This window comes from Anoplolepis gracilipes, chromosome 1 (genome assembly GCF_047496725.1).
Source record: "Anoplolepis gracilipes chromosome 1, ASM4749672v1, whole genome shotgun sequence".
In the NCBI taxonomy this organism is placed as follows: Eukaryota; Metazoa; Arthropoda; class Insecta; order Hymenoptera; family Formicidae; genus Anoplolepis; species Anoplolepis gracilipes.
In genome coordinates, this window is record NC_132970.1 from 18,340,298 (window position 1) to 18,356,905 (window position 16,608).

At 35.6% G+C, this 16,608-nt stretch overlaps 3 protein-coding genes across 5 annotated transcripts in view; 1 reads left to right on the forward strand and 2 right to left on the reverse strand.

Moving 5' to 3' along the window:
- The first annotated feature begins 1,588 nt into the window (after positions 1 to 1,588).
- LOC140673363 (uncharacterized) lies at positions 1,589 to 4,406 on the forward strand. Of its 3 annotated transcripts, none has more exons than XM_072906307.1 (4): positions 1,589 to 1,976; positions 2,221 to 2,839; positions 3,015 to 3,127; positions 3,221 to 3,747. In XM_072906307.1, the coding sequence occupies exons 2-4, from the start codon at positions 2,519 to 2,521 to the stop codon at positions 3,384 to 3,386; spliced, it is 600 nt and encodes a 199-aa protein (XP_072762408.1). In that variant the 5' UTR covers positions 1,589 to 1,976; positions 2,221 to 2,518; the 3' UTR covers positions 3,387 to 3,747. The 3 variants fall into 3 exon arrangements, 2 of the variants coding, with proteins under 2 accessions (XP_072762408.1, XP_072762400.1); XR_012048051.1 differs by lacking the exon at positions 1,589 to 1,976 and adding an exon at positions 4,269 to 4,406 and having other exon boundaries at positions 2,029 to 2,839; positions 3,221 to 3,506; XM_072906299.1 differs by lacking the exon at positions 1,589 to 1,976 and having other exon boundaries at positions 2,030 to 2,839.
- LOC140663655 (uncharacterized) lies at positions 4,123 to 9,479 on the reverse strand. Its single transcript, XM_072888004.1, has 8 exons — positions 8,840 to 9,479; positions 8,375 to 8,698; positions 7,877 to 8,296; positions 7,587 to 7,799; positions 5,442 to 5,795; positions 4,992 to 5,315; positions 4,494 to 4,910; positions 4,123 to 4,428 (listed from the first exon to the last, which is right to left on the reverse strand). The coding sequence occupies exons 1-8, from the start codon at positions 9,158 to 9,160 to the stop codon at positions 4,210 to 4,212; spliced, it is 2,592 nt and encodes an 863-aa protein (XP_072744105.1). The 5' UTR covers positions 9,161 to 9,479; the 3' UTR covers positions 4,123 to 4,209.
- Positions 9,480 to 11,593: 2,114 nt separating this feature from the next.
- Positions 11,594 to 16,608, reverse strand: part of LOC140673478 (uncharacterized) — a 124,007-nt gene continuing 118,992 nt past the window's right edge. The window contains exons 4-6 of the mRNA XM_072906466.1: positions 12,893 to 16,101; positions 12,217 to 12,689; positions 11,594 to 12,075 (exon numbers count right to left, since the gene is read on the reverse strand). Of these exons, the coding sequence (XP_072762567.1) occupies positions 12,262 to 12,689; positions 12,893 to 15,035 (2,571 nt within the window). The 5' untranslated portion in view covers positions 15,036 to 16,101 and the 3' untranslated portion in view covers positions 11,594 to 12,075; positions 12,217 to 12,261. The remainder of the gene's footprint in view (positions 12,076 to 12,216; positions 12,690 to 12,892; positions 16,102 to 16,608) is intronic.

Sequence of the window (16,608 nt, forward strand, 5' to 3'; positions counted from 1 at the left end):
ATTTTAGATTGAATAGCTCATAAATAATTATCATAAAAACCCTAGCAAATATTTGAAAAATATTTACAAAATAATTACTAATAAATATTTATTCTTTACTTATCATAAATATTATATAAAATATTTCATCTACATTTTAAAAATATGTCGAATAAAGATTTTTATAAAACATATATAATAAAATATTTATATAATATTTCAAGAAAAGATATTTTCATAAATATTTATCATAAATATTATTGTGTGCTGTCTCTGGGTAATACTCGCGATATTTCGTTTTTTAAACAATATATCACGACTGTCAAAGGAAGCTGAGAAGAATATATATGCTGTCGAGTAATCTTGATACCATACTGCAAAACCGCAGAAAAATGACGTCAAGAGTTTTTCGGAATTATAAAGTCAAAGCAGAAAATGTATTTCGTAATTAATTTTCTATGAAAAAAATATGAAAAAATTATGCGGTTATCAAAATCGTTATTTCAATTCAATTATAAAATGATACTGTTAAATTAATTATGAAATTTAAATCCGCATGTTATTTTAATTTAGCTTTTGCTTTAGCTTATCTCTCTATTAATTCGCCAGTAAATATTATCGATAATACACTTTTATTTGTACAGTAATAAATCTCTCGTAAAATCGTGCTTACACATGAATTACAGCAAAACTCTCTCTCTCTCTCTCTCTCTTTCTCTCTTTAACTATCTCTGTTTCATTAAATTGGAAGTTTTACATTTTTTCTTGCAATTATATCAAATATATTTTTATACATATATGTATATGTATAGTAATACTTACAATTGTTTGGTATATAAAAAATATTTATTCGTACAATTTTTCTTTCCCATCAAATTCATGTACAACTTATTCTTTTCATATTGAATAACATATATATGTATTTTACATTTTTTCTTGCAATTATATCAAATATATTTTTATACATATATGTATATGTATAGTAATACTTACAATTGTTTGGTATATAAAAAATATTTATTCGTACAATTTTTCTTTCCCATCAAATTCATGTACAACTTATTCTTTTCATATTGAATAACATATATATGTACTTTCTGTTTTCCACAAAATCTATATTCTCTTTCACATTGAAACAATTAGTATGTGATTATAATAATGCATATTTTTTAACACATGTCTTTACTCTTCTTTACTTTCAGATAATTTGACACAATGCTGAAATTATAATTACTTGTTGAAGTATTTGTAAACTACAAAAGAATAGTTTTGTTTTAAATAAGTTATTGCATATAGTAATTATGTGTATAAATTGTAAATTTGCATCAAAGATTTATACAAATACTTAAATAGTCAAGTTAAGACAAGTGATTATTTGAAAGAAATTGATGATATACGTTAAAAAAAACCAATATATCATCATTGTACAATAATCACAATAATTACTTTAGTCTGCAAAAGAAACAGTGTATAATATATGAAAATTAATAGAAGCTATTAAATTATATTTAAAATTTATAAAGAGAGAAAAAGTGTGTGTATGTAAACATTTATTATATCAAAAGTATTTACGCAATTATGATGTTTTAAATTTCCATATCTTAATACAATCGGGCTCTTGTGCACCTTGACATAATACTTCCTAAAAGAATTAGCTCCTCTTTTTACGAGGATCTCCATGCATATATTATTGTCAACAATGCCGTGTTCGAAGCATTTCTCATCAGGATCTTTCTTTTGTTTAACAGCGATAGGAGAGGTTGTCTTCGTCGGGCATTGCGATATCTATTGATTATACAGAGTGATTACAAAGATGATTACAAAGTGATTAAAAAGATTCATCATTTTGGCTAGATTTTCGAAGCCGGGGCTGTTGACATATTTTCACCACGTGTCTCTCATCTCGCACAGAGGTGACCATCGTGTATTTGACATTGCACACGTGTCGCACCTAAAGTTACACAAATACACACAAAGATCTTGATCGTTTATTCAAAGTAAGAAAACATTTAATTGAATTAAAAATTTATTAACGTTCACCTATATGTGTTTTGTGCTACATGTATACGCGAGTGTGTGCGTACGTGTTTACAAATAGATCCTTGTTTTCTTTTTATAAAAAAATTGCATTTTATTTTAGTAAAAAGCTTTGATTTCTTCATACAATATCTTCGCCACAAACGATAACATTTGTGGAGAAGAATACTATGTCTCTCGCGTGACTAATATTACCGATTTAAGGAATATTAGCCGTTCCAAGTGTCAACGCACCTTAGGACCTTAACGCAAAACATATGGGCGAGAGCACGGGGTGTCGCGCGAGAATGACACGGAACTGTCAGAGGGCCTCGCGTGGAAACAGCTGTTGGCTGGTGTGGATGTCGCGAAGAAGCGTGACGTGACAGAGCGAACACGTCTAGTTGTGTACGCCGGTCGGCTAACGACAATGGAGAGCGCGCTGAAGCGTCGTGTTGTCACGTCGTAAAGAGAGAACTCGTCGTCGTCGTCGTCGTCGTTGTTGTTCTAATGACACGGCACGATGACGCGCTCGAAGATCCAGAAGATAAAGTTTTTCATGTTCCTGCTGATCTTCCTGCTGGCGCAAACGGCGATTTGCGACGGAAGCTTCCGGGAGAGGAGAGACGCGACAGCCGAGGATAAGAAGACTGTTCCTCTCGTGAAAGAGAAAACCGATAAGAAGGTCGTCGACGAGTCGTCTGCGCGGGTTCAGCAGAACACGGCCGGATCGTTCTCTGACGTGAAGAGGCCGACAACCGATGGCAACAAAACGCACGACAATATAACCTCAAAACCGTCGCCGGACGTCACCGCGAATAAAACGCACATCGCGGATAACGAGGTTCGTATCTTTGCGACGCGTATCAGAGATAAGGATTGTCTAGTCAAAAATCTGCTGGTGTAGACATTTTTTTTTCTTTTTTTTTTCTTTTTTTTTTTTTTTTTGTTTCACATAGATACAATCTTTACAATTTATTTCCGATTATCACTGATATCATCTTGGTATCTTGACGCAGCAATTCAGTGAGGAGCATGCGACCTTCAATGCTGGTGCTCTCGTACGAGGTTTCTTAGTCTTTTTTGGACTAAGCATCCTTGTCATGGCCTACTTCGTGTTCCGTAGCTTTAGGTGAGTTTAGATGGATTTAATAGTGAGGATGATTTATTGTGATATATGGCGGATCACCAGGTTAAAAGTTTCACTGGTTGCTTTTATTGGCAGGTTAAGTAAAACACGAGCTCAGCTGGTTCGAAAGTACGGTGTCCTCACGCACAGGCAGGATGTCGAAATGCGACCGTTGCCATTAGAAGAGGAGGATGACGAAGACACAACTGTTTTTGATGCGAGCAACGTCGTGACGACCAACATTCAGCATCAAAACGCGTAAAAGTTTTCACATAGGGAAATACACCGTTGTGCTATTATATACATATATCATCCGTGTAATGTTGCTCTTGACATCCACGATCTTGATAATATCCAACTAATTCTATCGTGATCTGTTGAGGTAAGTACATAAGAGAAAGATTATCAGAGGTTGAAGACAGGTTTAAGACATTTTTCATCTTCAATAAAATAATTTGCTTTGTGCAGCAAGATTATTATCAAACATGCATCTGTGATGCACTTATCATTGACATATTATGCTTGTCAGCAATAGATGTACTTTTCCTAACAAGAAAGAAAAGAAATTCAAGATATTTCTACCAATATTCTCCACCCTATTATAATATTACTATGTGATAATATAAAATTTTTAGATATGTATCATCTGTGAGCTAACAAAAAGGGTGGCTATACTCTTATACAGATTATATTTTAATTAATCTACGTTGTTATATAATTAAAATTATACAAATACAGATTGTCTCTATTTTCTTTAATACTACACATTAATAAAAATTATGTACAAAACTTTATATTCTTAATATGTGTAAATACTATTTTGAGATCTTTATTGGAAAAAAAAAGACAAATATAAAGGTAAAGTAAAAAAATTGATTAAATATTTTGCTAATAAGATATATAGGTATATGTATTTTAAATAACCAAAAACAAATTATTACTCTACATAACGAAATTATTATTATTAAAATAGAATTTAATATTTTTCCAATAATGTATCATTGTTTTATCATAAAATGTATATATTTCATGCTGTTTATATAATTCTCTCTATAACGCATAAAAATTATTCTTATATAACTTTATCATATATATCCTTTCTCAACAGCATGGATTATTACATCTGCTAATCTTTGTCTTCCAGTTGATGTTTTAATATTAGACAACGTCCATACATCGGAAATATCCACTGCCTCATCATTCTTAATAATAGCATCTAAATCGAATGCTTGAGATGGATCCAATAGACAAAATGGAATTGCTTCAAGCGAAAATACTAGACCAACAATAAAAGAATCCTTCACCTGTAATTTATATCGATTAGTGTATCGCTTAATTTTACTTAAAATTTTAAAATTAAAAATTTTACCTCTTTCATAAATAAATCCCATGGATAAATTTTTTCTGGATCAGATCCGAGAGCTTTAATAGCATTGCTCAATTCGGAATGATAAGTTTTCAATATATCATCGAAATACTGATCACGAAATGACTTTAGTGTGCACGAATAAATCAAGAACGATAAATCTGCGTTAAGATTACCGTAACGCGCAAGTTGAAAGTCGAGCATTAATGCTTCCTTTTGATTTTGCCCGATGTCTCGGACAAGAAAGTTTGGAGCCCAACAATCACCGGCAGATATAACAGAGGTAGGGGCGTCGCTTTGACAGCATTCCCCACACTTTTGATAGAATTTACCAAATTCATAAGAATTGAATTGTTTCTCAGCTTTACTGTTTGGATATTCGGTAGCTAACGCATGTTTAGCTATGTCCACTACCTTTTTCTATATAAAAAAAAATACTTTAATAATAATTAAAATATACTTAATAATAATTATATCATATTAAAATGTAATATTACTTACATGAAATTTTTGATACCAGTTCCAGTTATGATTACCAAAATAGGTTTCATTTAAAATACTTGCAAGTTTTATAAATTCTTCTTTCTTCTGGTCTCTATATGCAAATGAGATTGCATGAAATTTTGCTAACGTTTTTAAGATCACTTTACACTCCGTCCAATCTATGCAGTTTTGTCTGGATGCAGGTCCAAATCCTAAAGGAGAAACATCCTCCAAGACAATAAAATCATTTTCGCCATCTGTGTAAGAAACTAAATGACGTGGTATGCACAGTAGATTGCTTTGTCCTTTGTCTGCTAAGAATTTTTCAAACTTGGGGACAATCTGTAAAATATAACAACTATTAAGATTAAAATGTTTATTCATTGATTATATAATTATTTATTTTGTTATTTTTTCAATAATATATGTGTTTTCTATTATATGAAAGAAAAGTGAATGTATTCTTACCTGTGTATAAAATAAGATTTCATTGAGGAAAAAGTCTGCGCTTCTAAATGTCTTTCTTCTACCAATGTTCTTTGGAATTGACTTTACGACAAAATTAATTTGTACTTGTTGCTGCGGATCATTATCTATAATACCATAAAGTTTACCCTTATTGACAGTCGACAAATAACTGTCACCTTTGGCAAATCCTTCGCCAAAATTCCAATCTGTTAATTGCACTTTTTTTCCATTGTAAGCTTTACAGAGAATGTCTGTCAACACCTCTTCTGTAAACTTATTACTCACTTCACTCAAATTAATACGATTCTTAATTTGAGTCATGATTTCCTTTTTTTTTTTAGATTTTTTCAAAAACTAGCTATATATGAAACTTATAATATAAGAATATTTTGAAAGAATACTGATATTTTTAAAATTTATGATAATATTTATGTTAATACGAACAATGTATTTATACTAATTTGTTCACTTGTCACAATTCACATTTATTTTTCAGTAAGTTAATGGATATAACTGACAGAACGACATAACAATAAGAAAAGATGAAATTACTGGTTCATATAACTGTTATCGTAATGAATGTGATCTTTTCTTATGATAAGACGATTTACAATTTACGATAAGTCCCTTATCATTCGCGTGCATGAGAATTTAAATTTTTTTTACAAGTGATATAGCACATTTCATATAAGAAACATTCTTGACGCACTTGACTCTGTCGATCGAATGTTTTTTTTTCTATCTCGCGAACAAAAAGGACAGTTATCTTATTAATTGTTCTTGATATAAATGCCTATGATTACTGCAAAAAAAAGAAAAAGAAAAATACGTAACTCGCACGTGAGCAATGCTTACGTATACACTTGCCACGCAACACTATTAACTATTGGATAAAATTTTCCATTGTGAATAACTAGGAGTAGGAGTTGGTAGGGGCTAGGGGTCTTGTCGCGAATATCATTTCAATCATTATCTATATTCACGCGGAGAAGGGAGAATAAATTGAGACAAGTTGTCCGAAGGCCACAAATGTCTATCCCTCTCTAACCCTCTGTAAGCATTCTCAACTCGCACTGTAAAATGTGCCTTCAAGTTTTATTATCGAGATCATCGAGATCAATAGCATATCGTCGTTAGATAAAAACATAACCTTTTGCATAATCAGATTGGTGAAGTAAGATTGAGATTATGTAATATACTTAACAGATATGATAATAATAATATATTGTTATGTATGAATAGAAAAAGTACGCTGCTAAAAAAAAAAGATTAAATAATTTTTAATATAAAATCTGGATAGAAGGAAAAAAATTAATGTAGAAATTATGTATCTGTTGTGCATTGAATTAATGATTGTCAACAATCATTAATAGTGCACAAATTATGCAAAAACAACAAACGTTTCGATCCATTTTAATTTTTCTTCGCTATTGAGTTCACTTCTTTTTATAGTCGTCCTCAAAACGATCATTATACTTACATAAATATTTGCTCGTCGACAATCGGTTCTTTTATTATTGATTTTTCTATAACGATCTTTTAAATGGGATTTGTGTAAATATACTGATAAATGTGTGTGTGAAAGAATGACACATCAAATCATAAATAAATCGTAGAAAATATATTACCGACTTATCGGAATTAAGCTTTGAAGGATGCAAGTAGATGGTAAAATTTTATTCCTCACTCAATTTCAGGTAAACGCTACAGATTTATATAATTTGAGAATTTATCATACCTGTATATGAAAAAAATTAATAAAATTTGCAAATATAACAATTGTTTTTATTAAGAAAAAATACACAAAGTGAAAGAATATATACTGTTTTCAATGTGACTGTTTGTATATATTATCGATAAAGTTTTTGCCAATTTTAAAAATAGATGTAGAAAAAATATTTCAACAAAATTATTTCAAAAAGAAAATATACTATCAATCTTGAAGTGAAATAATTTATGTTTTCAAGGGATTTTTTGGAAATCTTTGTACATGTAAAAAGCTGTTAAATTTTTGTTGTTTCAGTAAAATCAAGTATAGAAAATCAAAGGATAATTAAATTGGTAAAGTAAGACTGAAAGACTTTTATTATATTGATGTTTAATACTATTTATCAATAAATAGTTTTATACAAGTTTATATTATATATATCCTTTTTCAAAAGCGTGAACTATCACATCTGCTATCCTTTGTCTTCCACTTGTTGTTTCAATACAAGATAATGATGCCATTTCATTGATATCTATTGCCTCGTTGCCTTCAACAATGGTATTTAGATTGAATGATTCAGGTATATCCATTAAGCCTATTGGAATAGCTTCAAGTGCGGTAAATACACCAAAAAGAAATTGCTCCTTTACCTGAAATTAATATAAATATTAACAATCTTTATTTGTCTTAAAGAAACAATTATTACAAAATAAAACAGATATTTTACCTCTTGCATGAATAAGTCCCATGGATAAATTTTGTCTGGATCAGATCCAAGTAATTTAATAGTATTGTTCAATTCCGAATGATAAAATTTTAACGTATCATCAAAGTATTGATCACGAAATGACTTTAGAGTGCAAGAATAAATTAAGAATGATAAATCCAAGATAGGACTAGCGCAACGTGCAAGTTGAAAGTCGAGCATTAATGCTTCCTTTTGACTTTGCCCAATGTCCCGGATTAAAAAATTCGGAGCCCAACAATCACCCTCGATTACAACAGACGTGGGTGCGTGTCTTCTTTCACATAATTCTCTGCACTTGTTGAAGAGAGCACCAAATTTGTATGAATTGTACTTTTTTTCAGCTTCGCTATTGGGATATTCAGTGGCTATTGCATGTTTGATTATCTTTTGCATACTTTCCTGTAAAGAAAAATGTTTTGTAGCTTTAAGAAAAAACATTATTACTTGAAAAAAAATTTAATACTTTGCATTATTTACGTGATAATTTTTGTACCAGTCCCAATGATTACTGCTAAAAAAGGTTTCCTCTAAAGAATCTGTAATTTTTATAAACTCTTCTTTCTTTTGATCCTTGTACGCGAATGAAATCGCATGAAATTTAGCCAGTGTCTTCAAGATTGCGGTACATTCTGTCCAATCTAAGCAGTTTTGTCGCGATGCGGTATAAAATCCTAAGCAAGAGGCATCTTCCAAAACCAGAAAGTCATTTTCGTTATCCATGAAAGAAATTATATAACGTGGTATACATAATAGATCACTCTGTCCCTTGTCTGCTAAAAAGTTTTGAAATTTAGAGACAACCTGCAAAATACATGAATAAAGAATGTTTTTTCATACAAATAGATAATATAAATTCTTTCAAATAAATAATACATGCATTTGTATATAGATCTAAAAAAGAGAAGAGAGGAGGAAGTGTGTACTTATATGTGAAAGTCTTGCCTCTGTATAAAAAACAATTTCATTATGGAAAAAATCTGCGCATCTGAGAGTCTTTCTTGTGCCAGGATTTTTTGGCATTGACTTCACAATAATATTCATTTGCACATGTTGTCTTGAATTATCATTGATGATACCATTTACTTTGCCCTTATAGATATTTGATAAATAATTATCTCCTTTAGCAGATCCTTCACAAAAATTCCAATCTGTTAGTTGCACTTCTTTCCTGTTACTTATCTTGGAAAGGATATTTGTTAACCTTTCTTCTGTAAACTTGTTATTTATCTCACTTAAGTTGACGCATTTTTTGTTCTCACTCATAGTTTCTTTTCAATATTACAAACGGATGTGATGAAAAATTAATTTATTAATATATGCACTTATTAAATATTATATATTTATGAATAGAAATACGCGTAAAAGACCGATATTCTAAATTAATGAACTAGCAACAAATGCACTAACGTTACAAGTACGGTGGTTTATATAACTTATCTTTTGGAGTGATAAAGGTTCCACGCTTTATCAAAGTGATAAAACATGTAAATCCTATCATAGCAGATAGAGATGGAGGCATTGCGATATTTGTTGTTCGATGCAAATTATAAAAATTCGCTAATTCAATGTATAATACAACAAAAAGAGTCTTGTTTACTGATTAGGTCTCTAATTTTTAATAATAATTGTCACTTTCCCTTAAAATATTGGTTGAATTTTTATCATTAATAAATGTTAAATTTTCTTACAAACTATAGCATCTGGAATCAAATCTTGATTTTTGAAATTAAAAAATAAAAATAATTATGCAATATTATGTTGTCATTATTCGTAGTGTTCTGTGTGTATATATATATATATATATATATATATATATATATATATATATATATATATATATATATATATAATATAATATAAAATATATAGATGAAAATAAGGAATAAAAATGGGAAAAATATAAAAGGAATGAAATGAAAAATAAAATCAAATTCTAATATGCATATATAACTGTGACACGAGATTATATTTATATATATTATATATACAATATAAAATTTTAGGAAACCTAAATTCGGAACCTTTTGTATATGAATGAATTCTAAACATAAATAGTATTCTTGTAAAATTTATCTAAATGATATTATCCAGATAAATTAATAATATTGCAAACAATCTGTAAAGACGTATGTCAACTAAAAGTCCATTTGTTATAAAAGTGTAAAAACGATATCTTTTTTTTTTTTTTTTTATACAGATGTACATTCGATGCGCGTGAACGGTTAAAATTTCGTTTATAAGGTAAACGTAAAACTTTCTTTTCGCAAAAAAGCTTTTATTTACATTTGTTCCGTTTCGTTTTAGCGCCTAGAGAAATTTATAATTGCAATAAAATCCCACACACAAATCGATCGCGCATTCATACTGATCACTTGTTGTGGAATGTTTCACATAATAAATACAGTTTCTGAGATAAATTAAAATACAAAAGTCTTGTGTGCATTTACAACCGAGAAACGTATAAATTTCAACGCGTCAAATGGAATCTAACCTCGTAGATTCCATTATAACAGTAGATTCGGTCACGACGAGCCCGTATACCTTATTTACAATGTTCATATATAAACATATACACTGCGACTGCTTAAACCTATCGATATACGGAGTAAAAGGTAAAAAGTACTATTTTGTACCTTAAAATCTGAGAAATAAAGTAAAATGCTGGCCTGTGTGTGTATGTGTGACGTTAAATCGCACTTATGTTATCTATTCTACATATTCGGCAATAGTATTCTTTGTGTGTGTCTTCTTTCTCATTCCCTTTCGATTTATTAAATGTAAATCTGTTGACATTAGTCGCAATTTTCTCTCTCTCTCTCTCTCTCTCTCTCTCTCTCTCTCTCTCTCTCTCACTCACTCACTCGCTCGCTCGCTCGCTCGCTCGCTCACTCACTCACTCACTCACTCACTCACTCACTCACTCGCTCACTCACTCACTCGCTCGCTCGCTCACTCACTCACTCACTCACTCACTCGCTCGCTGACTTACTCGCTCACTCGCTCACTCTCTCTCTCTCTCTCTCTCTCTCTCTCTCTCTCTCTCTCGCTCTCTCGCTCGCTCTCTCTCTCTCACTCACTCTCTCACTCTCTCACTCTCTCTCTCACTCACTCACTCACTCACTCACTCACTCTCTCTCTCTCTCTCTCTCTCTCTCTCTCTCTCTCTCTCTCTCTCTCTCTCTCTCTCTCTCTCTCTCTCTCTTAACGACTAAACTTAACATGTACTCTGCAATTCTTAACCTAGTGTCTTAGCCGCTAACTAAATCGTACAATTGGACTGAGTGATAAATTATCGTCGACTGTACAAACACCGCTTTCAGCTTGACACAATCACATCCTAATCTCGGAATACCTGAATGAGAATCGCAATTGTTTTCTCCAGTTGTGTTTGGACCTCGCGTGCATTTTTTTGTAAAAAATATATCTCCTGTTGGTCGCAAAGCTGATTTTATATCGAATTTACTTGAAAAGTTTTATTAAAAAAAAGGATAAGTACCGATTAGACAGGTGATTACTTGAAGTGCTTTAACGCAGATACGACTAAAACAATGAACTTATTGTAAAAATTGTCAGGACAATACAACGTTCATAGATTTTTTCTAGTCACGCGATAGCGAATAATTAATAATACATTTGCTAAAACACATTCTTTTAACATTATAGCAATGTTAAAAAATCGATTTCAAATTACATGTGTTCTTGTTTTTTTTTTTTCAATACGTTCCACAGCCCATCTTCGGTACTAACAGTGAACGTAAAACCGAAAGAGAAGCGCGTTTCCCTATATTTCAGTGAGACACATTATTTCTTTATTTTTTATCTTCAATCACATGAATCTTAATAAGTACCAAGTGCCTAATGTAAGATCAAGTTTCGATATACCCTGAACTACCCACATACAGGTAGAGGAACCCCAAACGAGTTCGCCGTATACTTTTACTCGCTTATCGAGGATCAAAATAAATATGTATAGAAGTATCGTACGGCAGAGGCTTGGCTCGGACGTCGATGCGAAGCAGGAGAGCGGAAATGGCATTAGGTTGTCTATACACAGGACATATCTTACATAGAGTATAAGATAAAATTAGTTTTCGAGTTTAGACCGAAGTTTGCGAGGGCGACGATTCCCGCGATTCATGTCAATATATCCTATATATTTCATTGACGATCTCGTTCGTCTGCAACAACAACAGGATTGATTACATTAGAATCATAAAGAGAAATCAAATAAATTGTAATTAAAAAAGAACATACAACGACATATACAACAAATAACCATTTCAAAAGTAATATATGATTTTATTTTCTGTAATACCTACCGAGTTAACAAAAATCACGTTTTAGTCATCGCATTGGCACAGCCTTTACGTGTTGTTGTAAAGTTGATGGTGAGATTGTTGATGCTGACTCGGATGTGAGTGCTGCAGCGAGTGCTGATGTTGATGGGGATGAGGATGTTGTATCGTCGAATGCCTCGCGTTGTACCTAACACTACCGGCGAGCGAGCTTCCTCTACCGTGAGTGCCGACTATGCTTTGCGTATCAGACAGTTCGTCCTCCTCTGCACCAAGACTCCGGAACCTAACAAAGCCATCCTCGGCGACTAGCATCGTCGAGCCGCTGGTCGGAGCTTGTTCGTGTAGGCCTTGTTGTACGGGCGTATGCCTGCCGCGAGTCTCAGAATTCCTTAGGGTTTGTATGCCATTACCATGACGACTTAAGGAACCCCGACCTTCGTGAGGAAAGTGTCCCATTGTGCCTGACTTGCGGATGGAATGTCTCTCAAAGGTACCTGTATGCAACATATAAATAAGCATTAGTTTTTGTAAATATTAGTCTCGATACTAGTTTAAACAATTGATAAAATATTAGGCAAAGTATTAGTGGGGATATTAATTTTCATAGATCAAAGAAATAAAAAGTAAACTATTTCGTGTAAAAAGATTCTTAGTGAGAAATATATGAGAAAGAGATATTATACAATTTTTCCCATACCTGATATGTTCAAATGCTCGGGCAGAGTGTTCAGAGGAAAACTGTCATCGTAAACCTGTTTGCCCGTTCTCATGGTATAATTCTGAATCGCTTGGTTGGTACTACATATGGCGGGATAGAGCACATCGTCCATGTTCTCCGTGGAAGTGGAACTGCCGCAAGGAAACAGCGCGAAACCCGAGTGCACTGAATGTTGCTGTATTTGTTTTTCGCGCATGGGATACTGAGATAGACTAGCGACCCAGGCCAGAAGACCGCAGACGCATAGCTCCAGCACTCTGACTGAAAACTGCCAACCCCACCAGAGCCACGGATACGGCTGCGGACGTTCCTGGACACCGAATATGCCATAGAGCTGCACGAAACCCATGAGAATAAACAGCAGAGCAGTGGCGATGGTGGTGGTAATGGCAGTGCTGAGCGCCACTGTGATAGGATCGGAACCCATCATATGATTCACGCCGGCTGCCTTGTTGCTGGCCACGTGGATCTGCGAGCGCACGACGCGATATACGTACATGTAGCATAGGCCCAGCGTAACACAGACAACGATATAGATACACTGACAGATGAGCGGCAGAATTCGCGCCTCGTCCTGATAGCCGAGCGCGTGCGTGGACACATGAAGAGACACGCACAGTACAATGTGCACTATGGACGAGAGTACGAGTGTGGTGGGTGAAAGGATACTGTTGTTGAGCGAGGGCGCTTCCGAACATCGAGCGAGATATAGCACCAAAGTAGCGAAGGCCGTAGATAAGAGCGGCGCCGGCAGATACATTAGCACCCTGGACAATGGCTCCGGCAGCGAGTGTCCGAGATTATAAGCGTCATAGAAGAGGTGGAAACACCTCAGAGTGCAAATGGTAGTTAATAACAGATGAACAGCCAGGAAGTATGACTGAGTGAGCAGATTCGTCGCTTCGTTGAAGCGCACAATTTTGTAGATCGAGTATAGAGCCATCAGCGTGAACATAATCGCCGCGATATACACATGCAGCGACCAGGCGATTCGCCACGTGGACTCAACCGAATGCGTATCGACGTGCGGCACCAGACGCTCGTCGTCGTCGGTATTAGTTGGTTGCTTCGACGTCGGTGCCGGCGGCTGCGCCTGCGGATACGGCAGCCTCTCCGTGTCTACTATCTCGATACCATCTTCGTGTTCGTTTCTTAGTCCGTGATGATAACCATCGTCGTCCTGCCGGCCAGTGTTTGGTAAATTGAAGATGGTCGGCTGGGTGACGGCGATTCTTGAAGGATCTGCGGTGCTGCTGGATGTGATCGTGCTCGGTGCTGACGTAGTCTTCTCGGTTGTTGGAGCAGGCGGTATGTTTGGCAACGGGCTTTTCGTAGCTAACGGTTTCAATAATATATCAGGGATATCCTGCTTCCTTCCATTGCTACCGGACAAGATCCTCGAAATGCTGGGATAATGAAGGGTCACGTATGAGGGGTCATTGGTGCTATTCCGTCGATCGGTTTCGCCGGACTCGGCGGGCCTTTGTTCTCCTCTGCCGTCGGGCACATTCACCGGCTTGTTTCTTGAGTGGGAATGATGTCTTTCCGGTACTTGGGAGGAGGGGCTCTGAGGTAGATCCGGCGGTCGGATAGGTATCCGCTCGTGTGCCGGCGTCAGGCTGGGTGGCGGTATCGGCCTCCTGTTACCAGTGTACACGTCCGAGTTAGTGCCGCGAAGCGTGGGTTTATCGGCGAATGGATGCAGGTACTCGGGCGGCAGGGGCGGCGTAAAGAGTGCTCTGGAGGGCGGCGCGTATGATGGAAGATCTCGAAGGATGGGCGAAGCTGTGGCCCGTGGCACCGCCGGGTACTTGACGGCGGGTATCGATAGGCCAACAGTAGTAGTGCTGGTGGTCGTGCTGGTGGTCAACGGCGACGGTACCGTCGACAACGTTGTACTGGCCGATACCTGGGCGTCATACGCCGGCACGCTGCGTTTCGTGGTCGCAGAGCTGTGCGCTACCTTGTTGAAGATTGCCGCTAGGTTCTTCTCCAGAGCGGTGTGATCTAAATTGAAGATCGGACTGTTAGGTCCGCCATCACTGCTCGCCGAGCAGACAGTCGAGCAGGACTGTACGGCTATTAGGACAAACAGGAGGAGCAGTCGCATCATCGGGGTCATAACGTTCGACCGAACGGTGCCGGAGGAGATGATTGTGAACACTTAGACACCCTGTCTGGGCATCGATTCATTCCATAACACAGGGTCAGCCTCGCCGTTTTTTGACGAGGACGACGACGACGACGACGACGACGATGAGAATCGTAAGGACACTTGTTAAAATGTCTCTGCCGATTTCCTTCTCTTTCTCTCTCGTTCTCTATAGTCCTTCTATTCAAGGATACTAATTTCCTCTCGAGGAGAATCCTGTCGCGTCACATTCCTGAAATCGCCGACTCTCTCTCGATCTTCTTTCACCGTGTCGTTCCCTTTGACCGCCACATCCGTTGCGTATCCCTCCGATGTCGATGTGTCGCGTTGTATTGTTATTTATATATCTTATAGCCTGGCAGTGCTTTTTCGCGACTTATCTCTCGTCTCTTCTTCTCTGGATAAATATCGTTGATATTAATGAATATATACGAATAAATTGAACACTGGTAGGGATGGGGTCAAGAGCGTCTCCTCTGTAATTACTTGTATTTTTACATCTTTGAGGCCTCACGTCAAGTCAAATAGAGATAACTCTCTTGATGATTCTGCGATGTGTCAGACGATTAGGCGACGTGTAAGATAGGATTCAATTTCTTCTTCGCAACATCCACCACCTTCGGTCCACTACCGTCCTGTTCCACGTGCTTTCATTATATACACGGTCGGGATATGCGATCTAATAGCCCCAGCGGATTATTTTGTCGCGCTAACTTCGTTGTTGCCGCGCGGTTGACTCGATTTAAAATCTATCTACTTGCGCAACCAATAACGGCGACAACACGAGCTTGTTAACTGAATTTGATCCGTTGATATCGTTGTTGTTGTTGTCGGTTCTGCTCCCAGATGCCATCCCAGATCCGCGAGAGCCTCGGCCGGAACGTGGATCCCCGGGGGAGCATTTAACGCGCCGTATTGGCCCGTATCCCTAGTCGTCGGCGTGGCCTTGTAATTACTGTATCCATTTCTTTAATTAGGATGCGAAGGTGCTCGCTGTAGTCATGCGTTACTCTTCGAAAATCTTTACGTCGAGTGCCTGTGAAAAAAATGTCCCTCATCAATTCAAGGAAGCGAGAAGTAGAGAAAATAATTATAGTTCTTAATCTAAAGATATAAGGGAAAAGGATGAGAAGAGAAGATGAGAAATTATAAGAATAAATTATATAATAAAAAACCAAGAATTTTTTATTTATATTTTTTGTTTGTACGAAAATTGAAGAATTGAAAAGAAGTGCGAGAAAAAAAAGAAAATGTAGGCTCAAGTGTTTCTAACAGTTATATTATACTGCATAACTGTCGTTGTTTGGTTTCTTGATTTCGATTATGCTTTCACCATGCAATTAATCAATTAATCGTAAATGAATAAAAATAAAATTCACATCGTTCGCAAATGCACAATATCCGTTACGCATCATTAAATTATTCGTTATTAATATTATTAGCCTGCAGAAATATGTAAACGAGCAAGTTCGTGCGGGGGATCGTATGTATATAATTGAGTTATTCATAAATACTACTATTTATCGATATTAAGTTAATTAAG